This window comes from Acomys minous, assembly GCF_964271855.1.
Source record: "Acomys minous genome assembly, chromosome: 14".
In the NCBI taxonomy this organism is placed as follows: Eukaryota; Metazoa; Chordata; class Mammalia; order Rodentia; family Muridae; genus Acomys; species Acomys minous.
This window is the reverse complement of record NC_140496.1, coordinates 21565395-21589102: the sequence shown is the minus strand read 5'-3', so window position 1 is coordinate 21589102 and position 23708 is coordinate 21565395. Positions and strand designations below refer to the sequence as shown.

The following is a 23708-nucleotide window of genomic DNA, read 5'->3' as shown; positions in this document are numbered from 1 at the left end:
CTCCAATCTTTTTGGTTGTGCTAGAAGCTGTCCGTTTCCCTGGGTCCAGCAGGCACGGCTTGCTCAGTTCATTGCCCTTGTCAGAATCCCTGTGTGTGTGTGTGTTGGGGGGGGGGGCGGTGAACAGTGACAGCAGGCTGAGGCCTCAGGAAGGTGTGGGAATCAGAACTGTTTAGGCCTTTGTTTTCCAGCCCTGAGGTTTGGACCATTATGTCATGTGTTCCTTGGTGCTCATCAACACAAGCCCACTCATGCCCCCGTGAGCTGGCTAAGATGCGTGGCCTTGCAAAGCTGCCGCAGCCGGGAGCAAGCATCTTCTCTCTTTCAGGAAGGTGAGGTCAAAGTAGCATGAGTGATGGTGAGACCTGGCCGGCGGATCAGCTTTACCCCGAGACAGTGGCTCAGAGCCACTGGTTCCAGGAAACATTTGGGAGGAAGTTGTAATGATCTGCCTGCCCCCGGGGCTTAACCGCTCAGCAGATTCCCTGTGACGCCTAACTTGCTAAGAAAATGACTCATGTTCTTACAGATGCCCCAGCAAGTTTCCCTAGAAAAGTCGGAGTGTCTGTGAGATGCCTATCCTCTGCCCTCTTCCTCCCCCTAGCCAGAGACACCCCACTAACAGCCCTTTCCAGAGACAGACTGAACCAATTTTCTCTAGGCACTGGGCATCTGCTTCTCCTGTAAATCAGGTAAATCATAGTCACAGTTAACCCCTTTGCAGATTGGGAGGTGTTTTTTCTGTGGTTTAGAAAGAACTAGCTATGGAAACGGGTGACTACTGAAGAGACAGTCCAGGGTTTCTGAGCACTGAACAGAGGACTCCTGTTCAGTTGTGAGCAGTCACGTAGGTGACCAAAACTATAGTTGTGAAACTGCAGTTTCAGAGTATCTCACGCCCTCTTCTGGCCTCTGCAGGCACTGCACGCACTTGTACATACAGGCAAAACACTCATACGCATAAAAAAATAGAACTCACTCTGCAGAACAGGCTGGCCTCAAACTCAGAGATCCTCCTATCTCTGCCTCCCAAGTTCTAGGATTAAAGGAGTGTGCTATCACCACCTGCCTCACATTTAAAAAATAATTTTAAAAAATATTTTTAAAAGGTTTTCAAGACAGGATTTCTCTGTATATCATCCCTGGCTGCCCTGGACTCACTTTGTAGACCAGGCTGGCCTTGAGCTCACAGCAATCTGCCTGCCTCTGCCTCCCCAGTGCTGGAATTAAAGGTGTGCACTACCACATCTGGCCTTCACATTAAAAAAAAATTTTTTTTTTAATCTTATTAAAAATAAAGACCAGCCAGGATATGGTGACAAACACCTATTTCCTAGCACATGGAAGGCCGAGACAGAAAAATTACAAGTTTGAGGCCAGCCTAGCCTATGTAGTGAGTTCAAGGACAGCCTGAGCTACATAGCAAGCTTTCTCTCAATAAAAAAAAGACCAGCCAGCCTAGTCTACAGAGTGAGTCTGGGATAGCCAAGGCTACACAGAGAGACCCTGTCTCGGAAAAAAAAAACACAAAAAAAAGAAAGGAAGGGTTCGACACACACATACACAACACATGAGTTGAGGGATAGAAACCAGGACTTAGATACAAACGCCTTGGTTAACTGGTTTTTGCTTTTGTTTTTGGTTGGTTGGTTGGTTGGTTTTGGTTTTTTTGAGACAGGGTTTCTCTGCGTAACAGCTCTAGCTGTCCTGGACTCTTTGCAGACCAGGCTGGCCTTGAACTCACAGCCATCCTGCCTCTGCCTCCGAGTGCTGGGATTAAAAGTGTGTGCCACCACGCCCACCTGATACCTTGGTTAACTGCATGCATTGATTGACAGTACTTCTTATTAAAGGCTTATCCTGGACCGGGCACACATTATTTTGTTTTTGTTTTGCTTTGTTTTTAAAGATTTATTTATTTATTATGTATACAGTGCTCTACCTGAATATACCCACAGGCCAGAAGAGGGCATTAGATCACATTATAGATAGTCATGAGCCACCATGTGGTTGCTGGGAATTGAACTGAAGACCTCTGGAAGAGCAGGCCTCTCTCTTAACTGCTGAGCCATCGCTCCAGCCCCCAGGCACACATTATTAAGTAGGCTGAGCGTCCATAGGCTCACACCGTTTGCCTAGGCGTACAGTTGATAATCAGCATTATATAGATTTTGACCCAAGTCTTCTAGACCTCTGTATTCTTCATCACTTACCACCTTCAAGATTTGAAATCTGGTCCTGATTCCTTGTAGCTGTTGGGGCTTTCTTTCTCTGAAGCTCAGGGCACCGTCCAGCCCCATACTCTTACAACCTCTTGTTTACTGAGTCGGTAGAAGCTGAAATACCTAGCTTGCAGGTGATATTACTTCCCAGGACTGGGAAGGAAAACACTTAGCTGAGTGTCTGCGGCAGAGTGGGTGTTTTGAAGCGTGTTCCTGCCTGCCTGGACTCCTGCCCCTTGCTGGTGTTCTGCTTCCTGGTGAACGTGGGTTGGACTGACGCGCCCGGACTATGCAGTCTGCGGGGGAGGCCAAGACACCCACAGTGCACGACTGCTGGCTGCTTGGTTGTTGGCACGTCTCCTCTGAGAATAGGTGGGACAGCCTGGATACTGAGATGCTAGCACCCAGCCCCATGTACCAGTGTGGGAACACCAAGACAGGGCAGCAATGTGAGCTGCACACTCCTTGGGGGCAGAGTTTGTAGGTAATAGGAAGGGTTTTTTTTTTCCTGAGTTATTAGCTCCTTGTAGGTATTGCTGATTTTAGAGTTTGGGACACTTAAGGCTTCTGAGTATTGGGGAGTCGTTAGTTCCCTGCTGGGTAACCTGGAAGGACAGAGGAGAACTGCTGGAGAGAGTGAAAAGAAACCCCTAGCACACGTGTGCTAGCCGGAGGCCATTTCTCAGGTCAGGAACAGGGAAGGGAAGGTGGCTGTTGTGTTTGCTACTTTTATGTTTGCTACTTTTGTTGTTGTTGTTGTTGTTTGCTTGTTGTGTGATGGGGCAACTTTTGGGTATATGCCCAGGAGTGGTATAGCTGGGACTGAGGTACTATGATTCCCAATTTCCTGAGAAAGCATCAGACTGATTTCCAGAGTGCTTGTCCAAGTTTGCACTCCCAACAGCATCCTTGCCAGCATGTGTTGTCGCTTGTGGGTTTGGGTTTTTTTGTTCTGTTTTGTTTGTTTGTTGTAGTTTTTATTTTATTATTTTTTAAGTATATTTTATTAATTTATTCATATTAGATCTCAATTGTTATCCCTTTCCTTGTATCCTCCCATTTTTCCCTTACTCCCCTCCCCTATGACTGTGACTGTGGTACATGTACACTATGGAATACTACTCAGCTATTAAAAACAAGGAATTCCTGAAGTTTGTGGACAAATGGATTGAACTAGAGATGATCATAATGAGTGAGTTAACCCAGAAGCAGAAAGAGTCTAATGGTATATACTCACTTATATCTGGACACTAGCCCAAGGGGCATGTCTCATGAAAGTCTGCACTTACCAGGAAAATGGGACAGAGGGGAGGACATCCTATTGGGACTCTAGGTGAGAGAATCATGGAAGAATGAGGAAATAGAAGGATCCAGAGGGGCCTAGAAACCTACAAGAAGAACATTATGATGGGCAGATCTGGGCCCAGGGGTCCTGCTCAAACTATGGTACCAGCCAAGGACAGTACATGCAGTAAACTTCAAACCCCTACCCAGATCTAGCCAATGGACAGGATATTCTTCACAGTTGAGTGGAGAATGAGGAATGACTTTCACACGAACTCTGGTGCCCCATATTTGACCACATCCCCTTGATGGGGAGGCCTGGTGTCACTCAGAGGAAGAATAACAGGCTACCAAGAAGAAACTTGATACCCTATGAGCATATACAGGGGGAGGAGGTCCCCCTGTTTGGTACTGTTTTGAGCTAGGATCTCATACAGCCAAGGATGGCTTCAAACCATAGCCAATAAAGACACCAAACTCCTGACTCTCCTGCCTCCACCCCCACATGCTGGAATTACAGGCCAGGTTATCATGCCTGGCAATGTTTAAATCAACTAATACAGTCAGGACCATGAGACTCCAGCAGGGTCTGTGATAAGGAGAAGTCTTATCTTTGTCCTAGCTGCAGGGTTCTCTGCCCAGAAACCTATTTCTTTTGAATTGCTTTTCAGAGATTGTTGTTGTTGTTGTTTTTCCATTTTATTTGGGAAGGGGTGCCCACAGAGGCCATAAGAGGGTATCAAGTCTATTGGAGTTGGAGTTAACAGATGTTTGTGAACCATCTGACAGAGATGCTGACATCTGAACTCCGTTTCTTGTGATTGGGGAGAAAGTGCTTGCAACCACTGAGCCTTTTCTTTTCTTTTCTTTTTTAAATTTATTTTAAGTTTTGGTTTTTTTGTTTTGTTTTGTTTTGTTTTGTTTTGTTTTCTGAGACAAGGTTTCTCTGTGTTGCCTTGGCTGTCCTGGACTCGCTTTGTAGACCAGGCTAGCCTCGAACTCACAGCCATCTGCCTGCCTCTGCCTCCCGAGTGCTGGGATTAAAGGCGTGCGCCACCATGCCCGGCCTCAAATTTTAAGTTTTTTATATTTTGAGACAGGGTTTCTCTGTGTAGCCTTGGCTGTCCTGGACTTACTTTGTAGACCAGACTGGCCTTGAACTCACAGCAATCCGCCTGCTTCTGCCTCCTGAGTGCTGGGATTAAAGGAGTGTGCCACCATTCCCAGCCCCTCAAATACAGTTTTAATAGTGCACATCAGGCTGGGCCATAGTGGCACACGCCCTTGATCCCAACATTGGTGAAGCAGAGACAGAATAATCTCTGAGTTTGAGGCTGGCTAGCCTGGTCTACAGAGTGAGTTCTAGGATAGCCAAGGCCACACAGGGAAATTCTGTTTCAAAACAACAAAAGTATATCTGGACTAGGGGTGTAACTTAGTGACAAAGTTTTTGCCTAGCATATGCGAAGTCATGGTCAAGCCCCATTGCCACCAAAAAAAAAAAAAAAAAGTCAAATAATAAAGTACAAATGTGAGCATATTAGCAGGGAAATACCACTGCTATTATGTCTGCTAATGGCACATCCTAGGGTCTTCTTTTTTTAATATAGTTTATTAATTTATTCATATTACATCTCAATTGTTATCCCATCCCTTGTATCCTCCCATTTCTCCCTCCCTCCCATTTTCCCCTAACTCCCTTCCCCTATGACTGTGACTGAGAGGGACCTCTTCCCCTTGTATATGTTCATAGGGTATCAAGTCTCTTCTTGGTAGCCTGCTATCCTTCCTCTGAGTGCCACCAGACCTCCCCATGCAGGGGATGTGGTCAAATATGGGGCACCAGAGTTCGTGTGAAAGTCAGACCTCATCCTAGGGTCTTCTTACATAGGCTACACAATGAAAACATCCATCTTGCTGGGCATGGTGGTGCACACCTGTAATCCCAGCACTCAGGAGGCAGAGGCAGGTGGATCGCTGTGAGTTCGAGGCCAGCCTGGTCTACAAAGTGAGTCAAGGACGGCCAAGGCAACACAGAGAAACCCTGTCTCAAATAATAATCATCATCATCATCATCTTCACATTGGGAAAAAAAATAATCACATTGGGACATACAAGGAGCCAAAGAACTTTAGCATAGGATTGGGGTGGGGCAAGAATTCAGGATAAAACCAGGAATCGGCGGGCGTGGTCAACACACCTAAAATCATAGAGCCTCGGGAGGCCAAAGTCGGAGAATTGTGAATTCAGGGCCAGCTTGGGCTTCAAATTGAATTCCAAGCCAGCCTGCGCTACATAGCAAAACCTTGTCTCAAAACAGAGGGTTGGGAGATGGCTCGGTTATTAAAGCACTTGCTACTAAAGATAAGCCCAGGAGTTCTACAAAAGCCAGGTAGTGGACGGAGAGAACCAACCTGGTGTGCTACAAGATGCATGTGTCCACACACATGTAAATAAATGTAATTATAGTAAAATAATGAAAAGCCAGGTGGGCATAGTAGCCCACCTGTATTTCCAGCAAGCTGGCTGATAGCTCTTGCTGAGGTCTGGGCTCAGTGAGACCCTGCTTCAGTAAGTAAAGTGGAGACGTGCGCACGCACACACACACACACACACACACACACACACACACACACAAAGAGAGCACCAGAAGACAAGAAATGAAAATAAATGGTTATCATATAGTCATGGCCAAGTGCCTAAAAGATTCGAGAATAACTTGAAATCATCGTAGGAGGGGTCATTTTCTTAATTTTTTCTTCTGTCTATAGTTGCATGGCTCTTTATGTCGTTTCCAGTTCTGCTTGCTTTCATAGCACAAGGGTGGCCCTATATAATTTTAGAACTCTGCAAGTATTGCTTTGCACAACTGTGTAGACAGCCCAGGGAGTGTGTACTATACAGATACATAGCATTTTCTCTACTTAAGGTGATTTAGTCTTTATCGTGTCAGTCATTTCTGGTCTTTCTAGGGTTAAGGCATAGCAAAATTTCTCAGATGAGCCTACAAAAGTATGCAATAGAGTAAAAGACACGGCCGCCCCATGGATCTCATGGTTCCGGGGACCCTCTGGCGTGGAATCAAGGCCCGGTCCCTTTCTTCTCTTCCTCCCCCCAAGCCAAGTGTGTCAGCCCAAGACTCCTCAGAGAGAATATTGTCAAGGAGGCAGGGCTGTCTCTAAGCAATCATCGCTTACCCACACACAGGCACATCCCAGCCTTCCAGGAGGATCTGCCTGGATATGTGCGCTCTGAGGCTCTGGGGCTCCTGAAGGCTGGCACTGGATTCCTGTGGGCTGCAGGTGCCTCCTTCTGGTTGTCCCGCCCTGCTGCCCCTTCTGCTGACCGCGTCCACCTCCATAAGCTCTGCCGCTTTTCCAGCCTCACACAGTGGGATCACACTGCAGGAAGCCAAAACGTGTTGCACCAGGAAGTGCCTTCTGGGTATATGTTTTTGAGCAAAAGGCAAAGCACCCAAAGAGCCAGGTGTGGTGGTGCACGCCTGTAATCTCAGCCCTCAGGGAGGCTGAGGCTTTCTGCCCTCCTAGCCTGTCTGGTTTGCTCCCTGGATTTATGTCCACAGCTCCCTGCCCCTTTGTTTTGTCACTTCCCTGAACCGCACTGTTGGTTGCGGGAGAAGATGCATAAGGTTCTTCCGAGATGCTGTCCGCTGAGCCTTTGTGAGGCGCATACCGAATGCGTTCATGAGCTTGTTTTCCTCCTCTTACTCTGTCTTTGATTACAGGGTCTGTCTGGACTACAAGCTTTGGCTTTCGCAGGAGGATTGTGTTTCTTCCGGCAGGCATGCCTCCTGCCTTGTGTCTGGCTTTGCCTCTCAGCTTCTGCTTCTTGAATCCACCCCTTTCCTGTGTGTCCCTGCGTTGAGTCATTCCAAATGTGGCAATGCCGCCGTGTGTCTGTCTGGGCTTGCTTTCGTGGACACCTACTGTTCTCAGTTGTAGCAACAATGAGCAGTGATGCTGTGAGCATCTTAACACGCACCTTTGTTTGTTTTGTTTTTCAGGACAGGGTTTCACTGTGTAGTCTTGGCTGTCCTGGAACGCACTCTGTGGACCAGGCTGACTGACCTGGGGATTGAACTCAGGGCTTTGTATATGTTAGACAAAGCACCCTACCACTGAACTATGTGCCCAGGCTTATGAATATGTTTAAATTTTGTTTCAATTTTTATTTATTATTATAATGTGTAAGGGTACTTTGTCTACCACATGTGTACTTGGTGTTCATGGAGGCCAGAAGAGGCCGTGAGACCTCGTGAAACTAGAGTTACATCGTGCCGGTGCTTGGAATTGAACCCAGATCCTCTGAAAGAGCAGCCAACACTCTTGCTGCTTACCACCTCTCCAGCCCCGCTGCCATGCTTTCCCACAGTGGCTGCTCACTTGCTTTCACGTTCCCACCAGCCATCCGTGAGCTGTCTAGTTTCTCCGCATCCTCCCTCTGAGAGTGCAACTGTGAAAGCCCTGGGTTTGACTAGAACAACAGAGTAGAAGCAGTGGGGCTAATGGCTAGCTTGAGCAGATGCTGGTGACTTATAGTCAGTAACTACAACTGCTACTGGAGAAGTGGCTCAGTGGTTAAGAGCACACTGGCTGCTCTTCCTGAGGGCACAGGTTCGAGTCCCATGATCCATATGGTGGCTCATAACCGCCTGTGACTTCAGTACCAGGGGGATCCAGTGCCCTCTTCTGGCCTCTTCGGGCACTACATGCATGTGGTACACAGACATATAAGCAGAAAAAACACCCAGGTCTCCGGGTGCCTCCACTTGACAGTCCTTAATCTAGTCAAGGCACTGCTTTCTAATTCCCTTTTTCTTTTCCTCACAGTAGCATTGGCCGGATGCAGTGGATATGAGATGTGTGGTGCTGACAGTGGAGAAATCACTATTCTGAATAGTGGGACAGTCCAGGTAAAATGCCCAGTCTGTCTTCAGACAAAAGGAAGGTGCTGTGTTCAGATTGCTGCTGGCCAGAGTCCCTGGTTGCTATAGCAATAGGGACTAAGTTAGCCCCTAACCCCAGCCAACCACCTGTGAGCAGAGCAATGACTGGAGCTAACCAATAGGGGGTGCAAGAAAGGCACCACATGGAGCAGGGAAGAGGGGCGGGGCTGCCATCACCCAGCTCACTCAGGCTCTATAGCTCCCTTCCAATTTGGACCAGGTTAACCCCAGGTGAAGGCCATTTCAATACAGGACTACCAATCTTACGGACTTCTAGGATTGTAGACCGGAGGCACTTAGCCTAATGTCTTTATATTTTTTCCCCCTATGAAGCTCTGACTATCCTGGAACTCACTGTATAGACCAGGGTAGCCTTGAACTCAGGGAGGTCTGCATGCTTTTGCCTCCCGAGTGCTGGGATTAAAGCATGCACCACTACTCCCAGCTTCCTGGTGTCTTTTAATTTTTGCAGAGTCGAATGTTCAAAACTTTAAAATGTTTAAAGCTATATAATGAAAAATCTCTGTCCCCATCTGCTAATAGCCTGCCCACTGTCTTGAGGAGAGGCAGATAACCAGTGTGGCACATTTTCTCCCATCACCGTTTCCTTCTATATGTCATACACATTCAGATAAGTTATTCCTTGCGTTTATGCAAATAAAAAATAGACTTTTTTCCTTTTCTTTTTTCTTTTCCTTTATTGTTACTATTACTATTGTTGCCAGGTGTGGTGCCTTTAATCCCAGCACTTCTGCGGCAGAGGCAGATGGATTTCTGTGGGTTCAAGACCAGCCTGGTCTACAAAGAGAGTTCCAGGACAGATAAGACTATTACACAGAGAAACCCTGTCTCTAAAAAATCAACAACAACAAAAAATAAATAAACAATTGTTCTTATTACTGTTGTTTTGAGACAGGGTCTCATGTGGTTTAGGCTGGCCTCAAATTGCTATGTGGCCAAGGATGACTTTGAATTCCTGATCCTCCTGAATGCTGGGTGTGTCACACCTGACTCTTTCCTCCTTTCAAGCAAAAGCTAACACATCCTTCACATCTTTCCTTGCAGAGAGAGAAGGCTGCTGTGAGCTCCCCGCCCAAACGCATCTTACGAAGACGAAAGAGAGAGTGGGTGATGCCACCCATATATATCGCTGAGAACGGCAGGGGTCCTTTCCCTCAGAGGCTAAACCAGGTATGACTGTGCCTTCTGCCTAGGCAACTCTAGTGTCAGCAGGATTTGTTGTCCGAAGGCCTAAGAGTGAGGCTTGTCATCAGGTGAAGTATTTTGTCAGCTGTCGTTTTATTTTGTTCCCAGCTCAAATCTAATAAGGACAGTGGCACCAAGCTCTTCTACAGCATCACTGGGCCTGGAGCAGACAGTCCCCCTGAGGGTGTCTTCACTATAGAAAAGGAGAAAGGCTGGTTGCTGTTGACGGTGCCACTGGACAGGGAGAAGATTGCCAGGTATGAGGTAAGTCGCCTTTAGCACCCAATGTTGACTTTCTGAGGTAGGCCCAAGGCCTGGTGAGCAGGGAACACCAGCTAACGCTGGACCTCTGTGCCCACAGCTTTCTGGCCACGCGGTGTCCGAGAATGGTGCCTCTGTGGAGGATCCCATGAACATCACCATCATTGTGATAGACCAGAATGACAACAAGCCCAAGTTCACTCAGGACACCTTCAGAGGGAGTGTTTCTGAGGGGGTGACGCCTGGTAAGAAGTTTGGGAAGGGATTGCTCAGACCAGCTGGGTCCAGATCTAGGCAGGAATCAATTGCTCGAGGTCGTCCCAGACCTTCATGGCTGTCATATCTAAACACACTCTCTCTCTCTCTCTCTCTCTCTCTCTCTCTCTCTCTCTCTCTCTCTCACACACACACACACACACACACACACACACACACACACACACACACACACGAGTCCTGAGCAAGTGGTAGAGCGCTGCCATTCACGTATGAAACCGTCCCAGAAGCCCTGGGATCAGCCAGACATAGGAACTGCAAAGCTCAGGCTTGAGTCTGGACTTTGTGTCTTTCCTGGCTGTGTGACCTTAGGTGCATTCATAACCTCTGAGCGTCAATCCAAATGGGCACATCAACCTTGAAACCATAGGAGGATTAGAAACGGCGCAAGTCACGGGGTGGGGGTGAGGGGGCGGTGTGTAGCTCAGGTGGAACATACGCTGGGTGTGTGATACGCCCTGAGCGCCAGCAGCAGGAGAGGTGGGGGAAGGGCGGGCAAGCATACACATCATGTGTGTGCTCCTACATACTGTGGAGCACCCGGCCTGAAGTTCTGCAGCCACAGGGCAAGCAACTGGAGCTGCAGGATGTGAGAGTGTGATGCCTAGGCTGCCATGGTAGGGAAGAGACAAATAGAAGATGAGGGAGTAGATGCGTACCGCAAAGCTACGACAGGCGCCGGGAATAGGGAAGGGTCCTCTCATTGTTTACAGTGGTCTGGACTGCTCACCTCTTGGCCTTTTGGCTGAAAAGAGTTTCAAAGATGTCAAAGATGAGTTGACCAGACATTGCCAATAACAGGAATTCCTGCCACTAAAATACTGGTTTTTGTTTCTTGTTTGTTTTAATATTTTGGAGACAAGATCTCCTCGTGTAGCCCAGGCTAGCCTCAAACTTGTGGTCTTCCTGCCTTAGCCTCCTGAGTACAAGCCTGCACCAGCACTGTTAAAAACAAAACAAAACAAAACATTAGTCTCATTGTGTAGTTCTGGCTAGCCTGGAACTTACTATGTAGAGCAGGCTGGCCTTGGACACACAGAAAATCACCTGCCTGTGCCTCCCAAGTGCTGGGCTTAGAGGCACACACTACCATGCTTAGTTTTGAAAGGTGTTTTGTCCTGTTGTGTTGTGTTGTGTTGTGGGTTTGTTTGTTTGAAACATAGTCTAACTGTGTGGCCTTAGTTGGCCTAGAACTTGCTATTTAGGCTGGCCTAAACAGTTTTAACAAGATGAAAACTTTGCCTTTTCCCTTCCTTGCGCTCAGAAAGCCCTAGATGCAGTTGATCCAGGTGGCAATGAGGCTTCAATTAAAGAGTACGGATCCCATCTTGTTATTCTGTTGTCTCGGTGTGGTTAGCTTTCGTGGCTGCTGGAGCCATCACGCTTAGTGGGAAGCTGAGGGACGACGTCTTTCTTTATTGCTTGTTTTTGTCTGTATGAGGCAGTCTCCCTGCTGTGCAGTCAAGGCCAGGCTTGAGCGCAGCAGCAGTCCTCCTGCCTCAGCCTCCCAAAATTCTGGGATTAGAAGTGTGAGTCACCAGCTACAAGTACGTCCTAAAAAAAAAGCCTTCCTCAAAATTTGTATTTGTCCGAAGTCACTGCAATGGTCACAGCTGCTGCTGGAAGGGTGGGGCGTACATACTGTGGGTCCCCTGTGGCCGTGACTAGCCTAAACTGAGGATCCGCTTTCCAGGAAAGAAGAAGGGCATGATGGCAAGTGGGCTCCTGCCGCTGAGCAGGAGGGGAGACGCCCTTCTGGGGTGCAGGGTAGAGCGTCACAGGGTTCCAGGGTAGGCAAGGCTGGCACTGGGCTTCGAGGGAAAGGCTCAGTGGTCCCCTCTCCCCTGCAGGTACTTCTGTGATGCAGGTGACGGCTACTGACGAGGATGATGCCATCAACACTTACAACGGGGTGGTGGCCTACTCCATTCTTAGCCAGGAACCAAAGGAGCCACATGACCTCATGTTCACCATCCACAAAAGCACTGGGACCATTAGTGTCATCTCCAGTGGCCTTGACCGGGAGGTGAGTAGCCTTCCAGAAGGTGCTACCTGTGCCAAGGCCTAACCCAGAGGGAAGTTCTGTGGCTTCCCCGGGGTCAAGGCTGGATTGACGCTGCTGCTGCTGCTGCTGCATCTGCTGCGGCTGTTGCACACCTCCATCAGGCTAGTGGCATGCTGGCTAGATCCCCTGGGGGTGAAGAGGCGGCTGTAAAATGCACGCTTTTGAGCTTTTCTCATTTCCTGTCCGAACGGCTCATTTACTTTGCATGTTGCCCGGATCTGTCCCTTGTGTGCCACAAAGTGGAACTGGCTCCTCGGATATTGGAATTACCTTCTGTTTCCTAATTAATATCTTTGCCTAGGTCCTTGTTCCAAGTTCCTGTGGGGAGCAGCGGAGGGTTGGGCAGTGTCTGGGCTTTCCCCAGCATAGCCCAGGAGAGCTGTTGGGAGATAAGACCTCCAACCCTGCTGCCCACTGCCCCCTCCCCCTCCCCCCCCCCCCCACACGCACAGAGTCATTCATATACTTGTTTGTTTTCCTGGAAGTGAATAAGGGGCGGAGCCAAGGAACTGGGAGGACCTCTTCTCCCTCCTCCATACCCCAGGGCAGTTTCTTGTGGCCGCTCACGTTGGACTCACAGTGGGCTTCTTCTTTGCTCTTTTTCTCCCCCAGAAAGTCCCTGAATACACACTGACCGTCCAGGCGACAGACATGGACGGAGACGGCTCTAGCACCACAGCAAAGGCCATAGTGGAAATCCTTGACACCAATGATAATGCCCCCGAGTTTGAGCCACAGAAGGTAATTTCCCGTCCTTCCTGCATTCCTGACTGAGTTTGGCTGCTTCTCCAAAACCAAACCAACAAAGCCCCAATTCTGTCACTTACTGGCTGTGCAACCTTAGACAGATCACCTAGCCTCTCTGTGCCCAGTGTCTTAATCTGTGGTGATGATAACTATCTGATACATTGTGCTGAGTGCTTGGTGAAATGATCCGTGTGCAGTTCTTTCCGGTCTGCAAGTAATACAGGCGCTTACCTACCTCATATCTATATCTGTCCTATAAATACATACACAGCCTTTGGGACAGAAAACTCAGTGCCAGGACCGGAGAAATAGGCAAGAGCCTAAATGACCTGAGTTTGATCCCCGGGACCCGCATGGCAGAAGGAGAGCACTGACCACGTCCTGTGACTTCCACTGCACAAGCACCCACCCCACCCCCAACACATAAATACAATACAAAACTAAAAGGGGAAAAAAAATCTCAAATCAGTTCAGGTGACCCGTGCCCCTGTGCGTGTGTTTACAAATCTAGCTTTGGAATGTTGTTTAGTCCTCATTAAAATGCCTGCCCCGGGGAGGTGGCACCATTTATAAAATGTCTGATGTGCAAGCGTGGGCACCTGAGCCAAAAGCCAGGCGTGGTAGAACACACTTGTAACTCCATTGTTGGGAAGGTGGAGATAAGATTCTTGGGCTCCCTGGCTTGGTAGACAGCTCCAGAGGGACAGTGTCTGAAGTTGACCTCTCACCCCTACAAACACACACATACACACACACACACACACACACACACACACACACACACACACACTTGTCCTGAAGAGCTGGTGGGGTGTCACAGTGTGTGGGAGGTAAGAGCAGGAGGATCAAGAGTCCAGGGTCATCTTCTACTCCATGTCAAATTCAGGTCCAGCCTGGGCTACAGGGTTCTCTCTAAAAAAAACTAAAACTTAAAAAGATACTTAAAAGCCGGGCGTGGTGGCGCACGCCTTTAATCCCAGCACTCAGGAGGCAGAGGCAGGTGGATCGCTGTGAGTTCGAGGCCAGCCTGGTCTACAAAGAGAGTTCCAGGACAGATAAGACTGTTACACAGAGAAACCCTGTCTCTAAAAAATCAACAACAACAAAAAATAAATAAACAATTGTTCTTATTACTGTTGTTTTGAGACAGGGTCTCATGTGGTTTAGGCTGGCCTCAAATTGCTATGTGGCCAAGGATGACTTTGAATTCCTGATCCTCCTGAGTGCTGGGTGTGTCACACCTGACTCTTTCCTCCTTTCAAGCAAAAGCTAACACATCCTTCACATCTTTCCTTGCAGAGAGAGAAGGCTGCTGTGAGCTCCCCGCCCAAACGCATCTTACGAAGACAAAAGATAGAGTGGGTGATGCCACCCATATATATCGCTGAGAACGGCAAGGGTCCTTACCCTCAGAGGCTAAACCAGGTATGACTGTGCCTTCTGCCTAGGCAACTCTAGTGTCAGCAGGATTTGTTGTCCGAAGGCCTAAGAGTGAGGCTTGTCATCTGGTGAAGTATTTTGTCAGCTGTCGTTTTATTTTGTTTCCAGCTCAAATCTAATAAGGACAGTGGCACCAAGCTCTTCTACAGCATCACTGGGCCTGGAGCAGACAGTCCCCCTGAGGGTGTCTTCACTATAGAAAAGGAGAAAGGCTGGTTGCTGTTGACGGTGCCACTGGACAGGGAGAAGATTGCCAGGTATGAGGTAAGTCGCCTTTAGCACCCAACGTTTCTGAGGTAGGCTCAAGGCCTGGTGAGCAGGGAACACCAGCTAACGCTGGACCTCTGTGCCCACAGCTTTCTGGCCACGCGGTGTCCGAGAATGGTGCCTCTGTGGAGGATCCCATGAACATCACCATCATTGTGATAGACCAGAATGACAACAAGCCCAAGTTCACTCAGGACACCTTCAGAGGGAGTGTTTCTGAGGGGGTGACGCCTGGTAAGAAGTTTGGGAAGGGATTGCTCAGACCAGCTGGGTCCAGATCTAGTCAGGAATCAATTGCTCCAGGTCGTCCCAGACCTTCATGGCTGTCATATCTAAACACACACACACACACACACACACACTCTCTCTCTCTCTCTCTCTCTCTCTCTCTCTCTCTCTCCTCTCTCTCTCTCTCTCTCACACACACACACACACACACACACACACACACACACACACGAGTCCTGAGCAAGCGGTAGAGCGCTGCCATTCACGTATGAAACCATCCCAGAAGCCCTGGGATCAGCCAGACATAGGAACTGCAAAGCTCAGGCTTGAGTCTGGACTTTGTGTCTTTCCTGGCTGTGTGACCTTAGGTGCATTTCATAACCTCTGAGCGTCAGTCCAAATGGGCACATCAACCTTGAAACCGTAGGAGGATTAGAAACGGCGCGTGTCACGGGGTGGGGGTGAGGGGGGCGGTGTGTAGCTCAGGTGGAACATACGCTGGGTGTGTGATACGCCCTGAGCGCCAGCAGCAGGAGAGGTGGGGGAGGGGCGGGCAAGCATACACATCATGTGTGTGCTCCTACATACTGTGGAGCACCCGGCCTGAAGTTCTGCAGCCACAGGGCAAGCAACTGGAGCTGCAGGATGTGAGAGTGTGATGCCTAGGCTGCCATGGTAGGGAAGAGACAAATAGAAGATGAGGGAGTAGATGCGTACCGCAAAGCTACGACAGGCGCCGGGAATAGGGAAGGGTCCTCTCATTGTTTACAGTGGTCTGGACTGCTCACCTCTTGGCCTTTTGGCTGAAAAGAGTTTCAAAGATGTCAAAGATGAGTTGACCAGACATTGCCAATAACAGGAATTCCTGCCACTAAAATACTGGTTTTTGTTTCTTGTTTGTTTTAATATTTTGGAGACAAGATCTCCTCGTGTAGCCCAGGCTAGCCTCAAACTTGTGGTCTTCCTGCCTTAGCCTCCTGAGTACAAGCCTGCACCAACACTGTTAAAAACAAAACAAAACAAAACATTAGTCTCATTGTGTAGTTCTGGCTAGCCTGGAACTTACTATGTAGAGCAGGCTGGCCTTGGACACACAGAAAATCACCTGCCTGTGCCTCCCAAGTGCTGGGCTTAGAGGCACACACTACCATGCTTAGTTTTGAAAGGTGTTTTGTCCTGTTGTGTTGTGTTGTGTTGTGGGTTTGTTTGTTTGAAACATAGTCTAACTGTGTGGCCTTAGTTGGCCTAGAACTTGCTATTTAGGCTGGCCTAAACAGTTTTAACAAGATGAAAACTTTGCCTTTTCCCTTCCTTGCGCTCAGAAAGCCCTAGATGCAGTTGATCCAGGTGGCAATGAGGCTTCAATTAAAGAGTATGGATCCCATCTTGTTATTCTGTTGTCTCGGTGTGGTTAGCTTTCGTGGCTGCTGGAGCCATCACGCTTAGTGGGAAGCTGAGGGACAACGTCTTTCTTTATTGCTTGTTTTTGTCTGTATGAGGCAGTCTCCCTGCTGTGCAGTCAAGGCCAGACTTGGGCGCAGCAGCAGTCCTCCTGCCTCAGCCTCCCAAAATTCTGGGATTAGAAGTGTGAGTCACCAGCTACAAGTACGTTCTAAAAAGAAAAAGCCTTCCTCAAAATTTGTATTTGTCCGAAGTCACTGCAATGGTCACAGCTGCTGCTGGAAGGGTGGGGCATACATACTGTGGGTCCCCTGTGGCCGTGACTAGCCTAAACTGAGGATCCGCTTTCCAGGAAAGAAGAAGGGCATGATGGCAAGTGGGCTCCTGCCGCTGAGCAGGAGGGGAGACGCCCTTCTGGGGTGCAGGGTAGAGCGTCACAGGGTTCCAGGGTAGGCAAGGCTGGCACTGGGCTTCGAGGGAAAGGCTCAGTGGTCCCCTCTCCCCTGCAGGTACTTCTGTGATGCAGGTGACGGCTACTGACGAGGATGATGCCATCAACACTTACAACGGGGTGGTGGCCTACTCCATTCTTAGCCAGGAACCAAAGGAGCCACATGACCTCATGTTCACCATCCACAAAAGCACTGGGACCATTAGTGTCATCTCCAGTGGCCTTGACCGGGAGGTGAGTAGCCTTCCAGAAGGTGCTACCTGTGCCAAGGCCTAACCCAGAGGGAAGTTCTGTGGCTTCCCCGGGGTCAAGGCTGGATTGACGCTGCTGCTGCTGCTGCTGCATCTGCTGCGGCTGTTGCACACCTCCATCAGGCTAGTGGCATGCTGGCTAGATCCCCTGGGGGTGAAGAGGCGGCTGTAAAATGCACGCTTTTGAGCTTTTCTCATTTCCTGTCCGAACGGCTCATTTACTTTGCATGTTGCCCGGATCTGTCCCTTGTATGCCACAAAGTGGAACTGGCTCCTCGGATATTGGAATTACCTTCTGTTTCCTAATTAATATCTTTGCCTAGGTCCTTGTTCCAAGTTCCTGTGGGGAGCAGCGGAGGGTTGGGCAGTGTCTGGGCTTTCCCCAGCATAGCCCAGGAGAGCTGTTGGGAGATAAGACCTCCAACCCTGCTGCCCACGGCCCCTTCCCTCCCCCTCCCCCCCCCACACACACGCACAGAGTCATTCATATACTTGTTTGTTTTCCTGGAAGTGAATAAGGGGCGGAGCCAAGGAACTGGGAGGACCTCTTCTCCCTCCTCCATACCCCAGGGCAGTTTCTTGTGGCCGCTCACGTTGGACTCACAGTGGGCTTCTTCTTTGCTCTTTTTCTCCCCCAGAAAGTCCCTGAATACACACTGACCGTCCAGGCGACAGACATGGACGGAGACGGCTCTAGCACCACAGCAAAGGCCATAGTGGAAATCCTTGACACCAATGATAATGCCCCCGAGTTTGAGCCACAGAAGGTAACTCCCCGTCCTTCCTGCATTCCTGACTGAGTTTGGCTGCTTCTCCAAAACCAAACCAACAAAGCCCCAATTCTGTCACTTACTGGCTGTGCAACCTTAGACAGATCACCTAGCCTCTCTGTGCCCAGTGTCTTAATCTGTGGTGATGATAACTATCTGATACATTGTGCTGAGTGCTTGGTGAAATGATCCGTGTGCAGTTCTTTCGGGTCTGCAAGTAATACAGGCGCTTACCTACCTCATATCTATATCTGTCCTATAAATACATACACAGCCTTTGGGACAGAAAACTCAGTGCCAGGACCGGAGAAATAGGCAAGAGCCCAAATGACCTGAGTTTGATCGCGGGGACCCGCATGGCAGAAGGAGAGCACTGACCACGTCCTGTGACTTCCACGGCACAAGCACCCACCCCACCCCCAACACATAAATACAATACAAAACTAAAAGGGGAAAAAAAATCTCAGATCAGTTCAGGTGACCCGTGCCCCTGTGCGTGTGTTTACAAATCTAGCTTTGGAATGTTGTTTAGTCCTCATTAAAATGTCTGCCCTGGGCAGGTGGCACCATTTATAAAATGTCTGATGTGCAAGCGTCGGCACCTGAGCCAAAAGCCAGGCGTGGTAGAACACACTTGTAACTCCGTTGTTGGGGAGGTGGAGATAAGATTCTTGGGCTCCCTGGCTTGGTAGACAGCTCCAGAGGGACAGTGTCTGAAGTTGACCTCTCACCCCTACAAACACACACATACACACACACACACACACACACACACACACACACACACACACACACACTTGTCCTGAAGAGCTGGTGGGGTGTCACAGTGTGTGGGAGGTAAGAGCAGGAGGATCAAGAGTCCAGGGTCATCTTCTACTCCATGTCAAATTCAGGTCCAGCCTGGGCTACAGGGGACTCTCTCTAAAAAAAACTAAAACTTAAAAAGATACTTAAAAGCCGGGCTTGGTGGCGCACGCCTTTAATCCCAGCACTCGGGAGGCAGAGGCAGGTGGATCGCTGTGAGTTCGAGGCCAGCCTGGTCTACAAAGAGAGTTCCAGGACAGATAAGACTGTTACACAGAGAAACCCTGTCTCTAAAAAATCAACAACAACAAAAAATAAATAAACAATTGTTCTTATTACTGTTGTTTTGAGACAGGGTCTCATGTGGTTTAGGCTGGCCTCAAATTGCTATGTGGCCAAGGATGACTTTGAATTCCTGATCCTCCTGAGTGCTGAGTGTGTCACACCTGACTCTTTCCTCCTTTCAAGCAAAAGCTAACACATCCTTCACATCTTTCCTTGCAGAGAGAGAAGGCTGCTGTGAGCTCCCCGCCCAAACGCATCTTACGAAGACGAAAGAGAGAGTGGGTGATGCCGCCCATATATATCGCTGAGAACGGCAGGGGTCCTTACCCTCAGAGGCTAAACCAGGTATGACTGTGCCTTCTGCCTAGGCAACTCTAGTGTCAGCAGGATTTGTTGTCCGAAGGCCTAAGAGTGAGGCTTGTCATCAGGTGAAGTATTTTGTCAGCTGTCGTTTTATTTTGTTCCCAGCTCAAATCTAATAAGGACAGTGGCACCAAGCTCTTCTACAGCATCACTGGGCCTGGAGCAGACAGTCCCCCTGAGGGTGTCTTCACTATAGAAAAGGAGAAAGGCTGGTTGCTGTTGACGGTGCCACTGGACAGGGAGAAGATTGCCAGGTATGAGGTAAGTCGCCTGTAGCACCCAGTGTTGACTTTCTGAGGTAGGCCCAAGGCCTGGTGAGCAGGGAACACCAGCTAACGCTGGACCTCTGTGCCCACAGCTTTCTGGCCACGCGGTGTCCGAGAATGGTGCCTCTGTGGAGGATCCCATGAACATCACCATCATTGTGATAGACCAGAATGACAACAAGCCCAAGTTCACTCAGGACACCTTCAGAGGGAGTGTTTCTGAGGGGGTGACGCCTGGTAAGAAGTTTGGGAAGGGATTGCTCAGACCAGCTGGGTCCAGATCTAGTCAGGAATCAATTGCTCCAGGTCGTCCCAGACCTTCATGGCTGTCATATCTAAACACACACACACACACACACACACACACACTCTCTCTCTCTCTCTCTCTCTCTCTCTCTCTCTCTCTCTCTCTCTCTCTCTCTCTCACACACACACACACACACACACACACACACACACACACACACACACACGAGTCCTGAGCAAGCGGTAGAGCGCTGCCATTCACGTATGAAACCATCCCAGAAGCCCTGGGATCAGCCAGACATAGGAACTGCAAAGCTCAGGCTTGAGTCTGGACTTTGTGTCTTTCCTGGCTGTGTGACCTTAGGTGCATTTCATAACCTCTGAGCGTCAGTCCAAATGGGCACATCAACCTTGAAACCGTAGGAGGATTAGAAACGGCGCGTGTCACGGGGTGGGGGTGAGGGGGGCGGTGTGTAGCTCAGGTGGAACATACGCTGGGTGTGTGATACGCCCTGAGCGCCAGCAGCAGGAGAGGTGGGGGAGGGGCGGGCAAGCATACACATCATGTGTGTGCTCCTACATACTGTGGAGCACCCGGCCTGAAGTTCTGCAGCCACAGGGCAAGCAACTGGAGCTGCAGGATGTGAGAGTGTGATGCCTAGGCTGCCATGGTAGGGAAGAGACAAATAGAAGATGAGGGAGTAGATGCGTACCGCAAAGCTACGACAGGCGCCGGGAATAGGGAAGGGTCCTCTCATTGTTTACAGTGGTCTGGACTGCTCACCTCTTGGCCTTTTGGCTGAAAAGAGTTTCAAAGATGTCAAAGATGAGTTGACCAGACATTGCCAATAACAGGAATTCCTGCCACTAAAATACTGGTTTTTGTTTCTTGTTTGTTTTAATATTTTGGAGACAAGATCTCCTCGTGTAGCCCAGGCTAGCCTCAAACTTGTGGTCTTCCTGCCTTAGCCTCCTGAGTACAAGCCTGCACCAACACTGTTAAAAACAAAACAAAACAAAACATTAGTCTCATTGTGTAGTTCTGGCTAGCCTGGAACTTACTATGTAGAGCAGGCTGGCCTTGGACACACAGAAAATCACCTGCCTGTGCCTCCCAAGTGCTGGGCTTAGAGGCACACACTACCATGCTTAGTTTTGAAAGGTGTTTTGTCCTGTTGTGTTGTGTTGTGTTGTGGGTTTGTTTGTTTGAAACATAGTCTAACTGTGTGGCCTTAGTTGGCCTAGAACTTGCTATTTAGGCTGGCCTAAACAGTTTTAACAAGATGAAAACTTTGCCTTTTCCCTTCCTTGCGCTCAGAAAGCCCTAGATGCAGTTGATCCAGGTGGCAATGAGGCTTCAATTAAAGAGTATGGATCCCATCTTGTTATTCTGTTGTCTCGGTGTGGTTAGCTTTCGTGGCTGCTGGAGCCATCACGCTTAGTGGGAAGCTGAGGGACAACGTCTTTCTTTATTGCTTGTTTTTGTCTGTATGAGGCAGTCTCCCTGCTGTGCAGTCAAGGCCAGACTTGGGCGCAGCAGCAGTCCTCCTGCCTCAGCCTCCCAAAATTCTGGGATTAGAAGTGTGAGTCACCAGCTACAAGTACGTCCTAAAAAAAAAGCCTTCCTCAAAATTTGTATTTGTCCGAAGTCACTGCAATGGTCACAGCTGCTGCTGGAAGGGTGGGGCATACATACTGTGGGTCCCCTGTGGCCGTGACTAGCCTAAACTGAGGATCCGCTTTCCAGGAAAGAAGAAGGGCATGATGGCAAGTGGGCTCCTGCCGCTGAGCAGGAGGGGAGACGCCCTTCTGGGGTGCAGGGTAGAGCGTCACAGGGTTCCAGGGTAGGCAAGGCTGGCACTGGGCTTCGAGGGAAAGGCTCAGTGGTCCCCTCTCCCCTGCAGGTACTTCTGTGATGCAGGTGACGGCTACTGACGAGGATGATGCCATCAACACTTACAACGGGGTGGTGGCCTACTCCATTCTTAGCCAGGAACCAAAGGAGCCACATGACCTCATGTTCACCATCCACAAAAGCACTGGGACCATTAGTGTCATCTCCAGTGGCCTTGACCGGGAGGTGAGTAGCCTTCCAGAAGGTGCTACCTGTGCCAAGGCCTAACCCAGAGGGAAGTTCTGTGGCTTCCCCGGGGTCAAGGCTGGATTGACGCTGCTGCTGCTGCTGCTGCATCTGCTGCGGCTGTTGCACACCTCCATCAGGCTAGTGGCATGCTGGCTAGATCCCCTGGGGGTGAAGAGGCGGCTGTAAAATGCACGCTTTTGAGCTTTTCTCATTTCCTGTCCGAACGGCTCATTTACTTTGCATGTTGCCCGGATCTGTCCCTTGTATGCCACAAAGTGGAACTGGCTCCTCGGATATTGGAATTACCTTCTGTTTCCTAATTAATATCTTTGCCTAGGTCCTTGTTCCAAGTTCCTGTGGGGAGCAGCGGAGGGTTGGGCAGTGTCTGGGCTTTCCCCAGCATAGCCCAGGAGAGCTGTTGGGAGATAAGACCTCCAACCCTGCTGCCCACGGCCCCTTCCCTCCCCCTCCCCCCCCCACACACACGCACAGAGTCATTCATATACTTGTTTGTTTTCCTGGAAGTGAATAAGGGGCGGAGCCAAGGAACTGGGAGGACCTCTTCTCCCTCCTCCATACCCCAGGGCAGTTTCTTGTGGCCGCTCACGTTGGACTCACAGTGGGCTTCTTCTTTGCTCTTTTTCTCCCCCAGAAAGTCCCTGAATACACACTGACCGTCCAGGCGACAGACATGGACGGAGACGGCTCTAGCACCACAGCAAAGGCCATAGTGGAAATCCTTGACACCAATGATAATGCCCCCGAGTTTGAGCCACAGAAGGTAACTCCCCGTCCTTCCTGCATTCCTGACTGAGTTTGGCTGCTTCTCCAAAACCAAACCAACAAAGCCCCAATTCTGTCACTTACTGGCTGTGCAACCTTAGACAGATCACCTAGCCTCTCTGTGCCCAGTGTCTTAATCTGTGGTGATGATAACTATCTGATACATTGTGCTGAGTGCTTGGTGAAATGATCCGTGTGCAGTTCTTTCGGGTCTGCAAGTAATACAGGCGCTTACCTACCTCATATCTATATCTGTCCTATAAATACATACACAGCCTTTGGGACAGAAAACTCAGTGCCAGGACCGGAGAAATAGGCAAGAGCCCAAATGACCTGAGTTTGATCGCGGGGACCCGCATGGCAGAAGGAGAGCACTGACCACGTCCTGTGACTTCCACGGCACAAGCACCCACCCCACCCCCAACACATAAATACAATACAAAACTAAAAGGGGAAAAAAAATCTCAGATCAGTTCAGGTGACCCGTGCCCCTGTGCGTGTGTTTACAAATCTAGCTTTGGAATGTTGTTTAGTCCTCATTAAAATGTCTGCCCTGGGCAGGTGGCACCATTTATAAAATGTCTGATGTGCAAGCGTCGGCACCTGAGCCAAAAGCCAGGCGTGGTAGAACACACTTGTAACTCCGTTGTTGGGGAGGTGGAGATAAGATTCTTGGGCTCCCTGGCTTGGTAGACAGCTCCAGAGGGACAGTGTCTGAAGTTGACCTCTCACCCCTACAAACACACACATACACACACACACACACACACACACACACACACACACACACACACACACTTGTCCTGAAGAGCTGGTGGGGTGTCACAGTGTGTGGGAGGTAAGAGCAGGAGGATCAAGAGTCCAGGGTCATCTTCTACTCCATGTCAAATTCAGGTCCAGCCTGGGCTACAGGGGACTCTCTCTAAAAAAAACTAAAACTTAAAAAGATACTTAAAAGCCGGGCTTGGTGGCGCACGCCTTTAATCCCAGCACTCGGGAGGCAGAGGCAGGTGGATCGCTGTGAGTTCGAGGCCAGCCTGGTC

General features: G+C 49.5%; 2 protein-coding genes across 2 annotated transcripts in view; both read left to right on the top strand.

Moving 5' to 3' along the window:
- The window catches only part of CDH3 (cadherin 3), a 56601-nt gene that overhangs the window by 15813 nt on the left and 17080 nt on the right, over window positions 1-23708 (top strand). Inside the window, exons 3-8 of the mRNA XM_084757339.1 lie at window positions 8357-8439; window positions 9538-9663; window positions 9787-9942; window positions 10040-10184; window positions 12066-12241; window positions 12893-13021. Coding sequence (XP_084613465.1) covers window positions 8357-8439; window positions 9538-9663; window positions 9787-9942; window positions 10040-10184; window positions 12066-12241; window positions 12893-13021 — 815 coding nt within the window. The remainder of the gene's footprint in view (window positions 1-8356; window positions 8440-9537; window positions 9664-9786; window positions 9943-10039; window positions 10185-12065; window positions 12242-12892; window positions 13022-23708) is intronic.
- On the top strand, window positions 13210-22696 carry LOC311583050 (cadherin-3-like; the record flags this gene model as incomplete). Its single annotated transcript, XM_084756401.1, has 11 exons — window positions 13210-13233; window positions 14327-14452; window positions 14576-14731; window positions 14824-14968; window positions 16873-17048; window positions 17704-17832; window positions 19144-19269; window positions 19393-19548; window positions 19646-19790; window positions 21704-21879; window positions 22535-22696. 11 exons carry the CDS (start codon window positions 13210-13212, stop codon window positions 22694-22696), a joined length of 1521 nt encoding a protein of 506 aa, XP_084612527.1.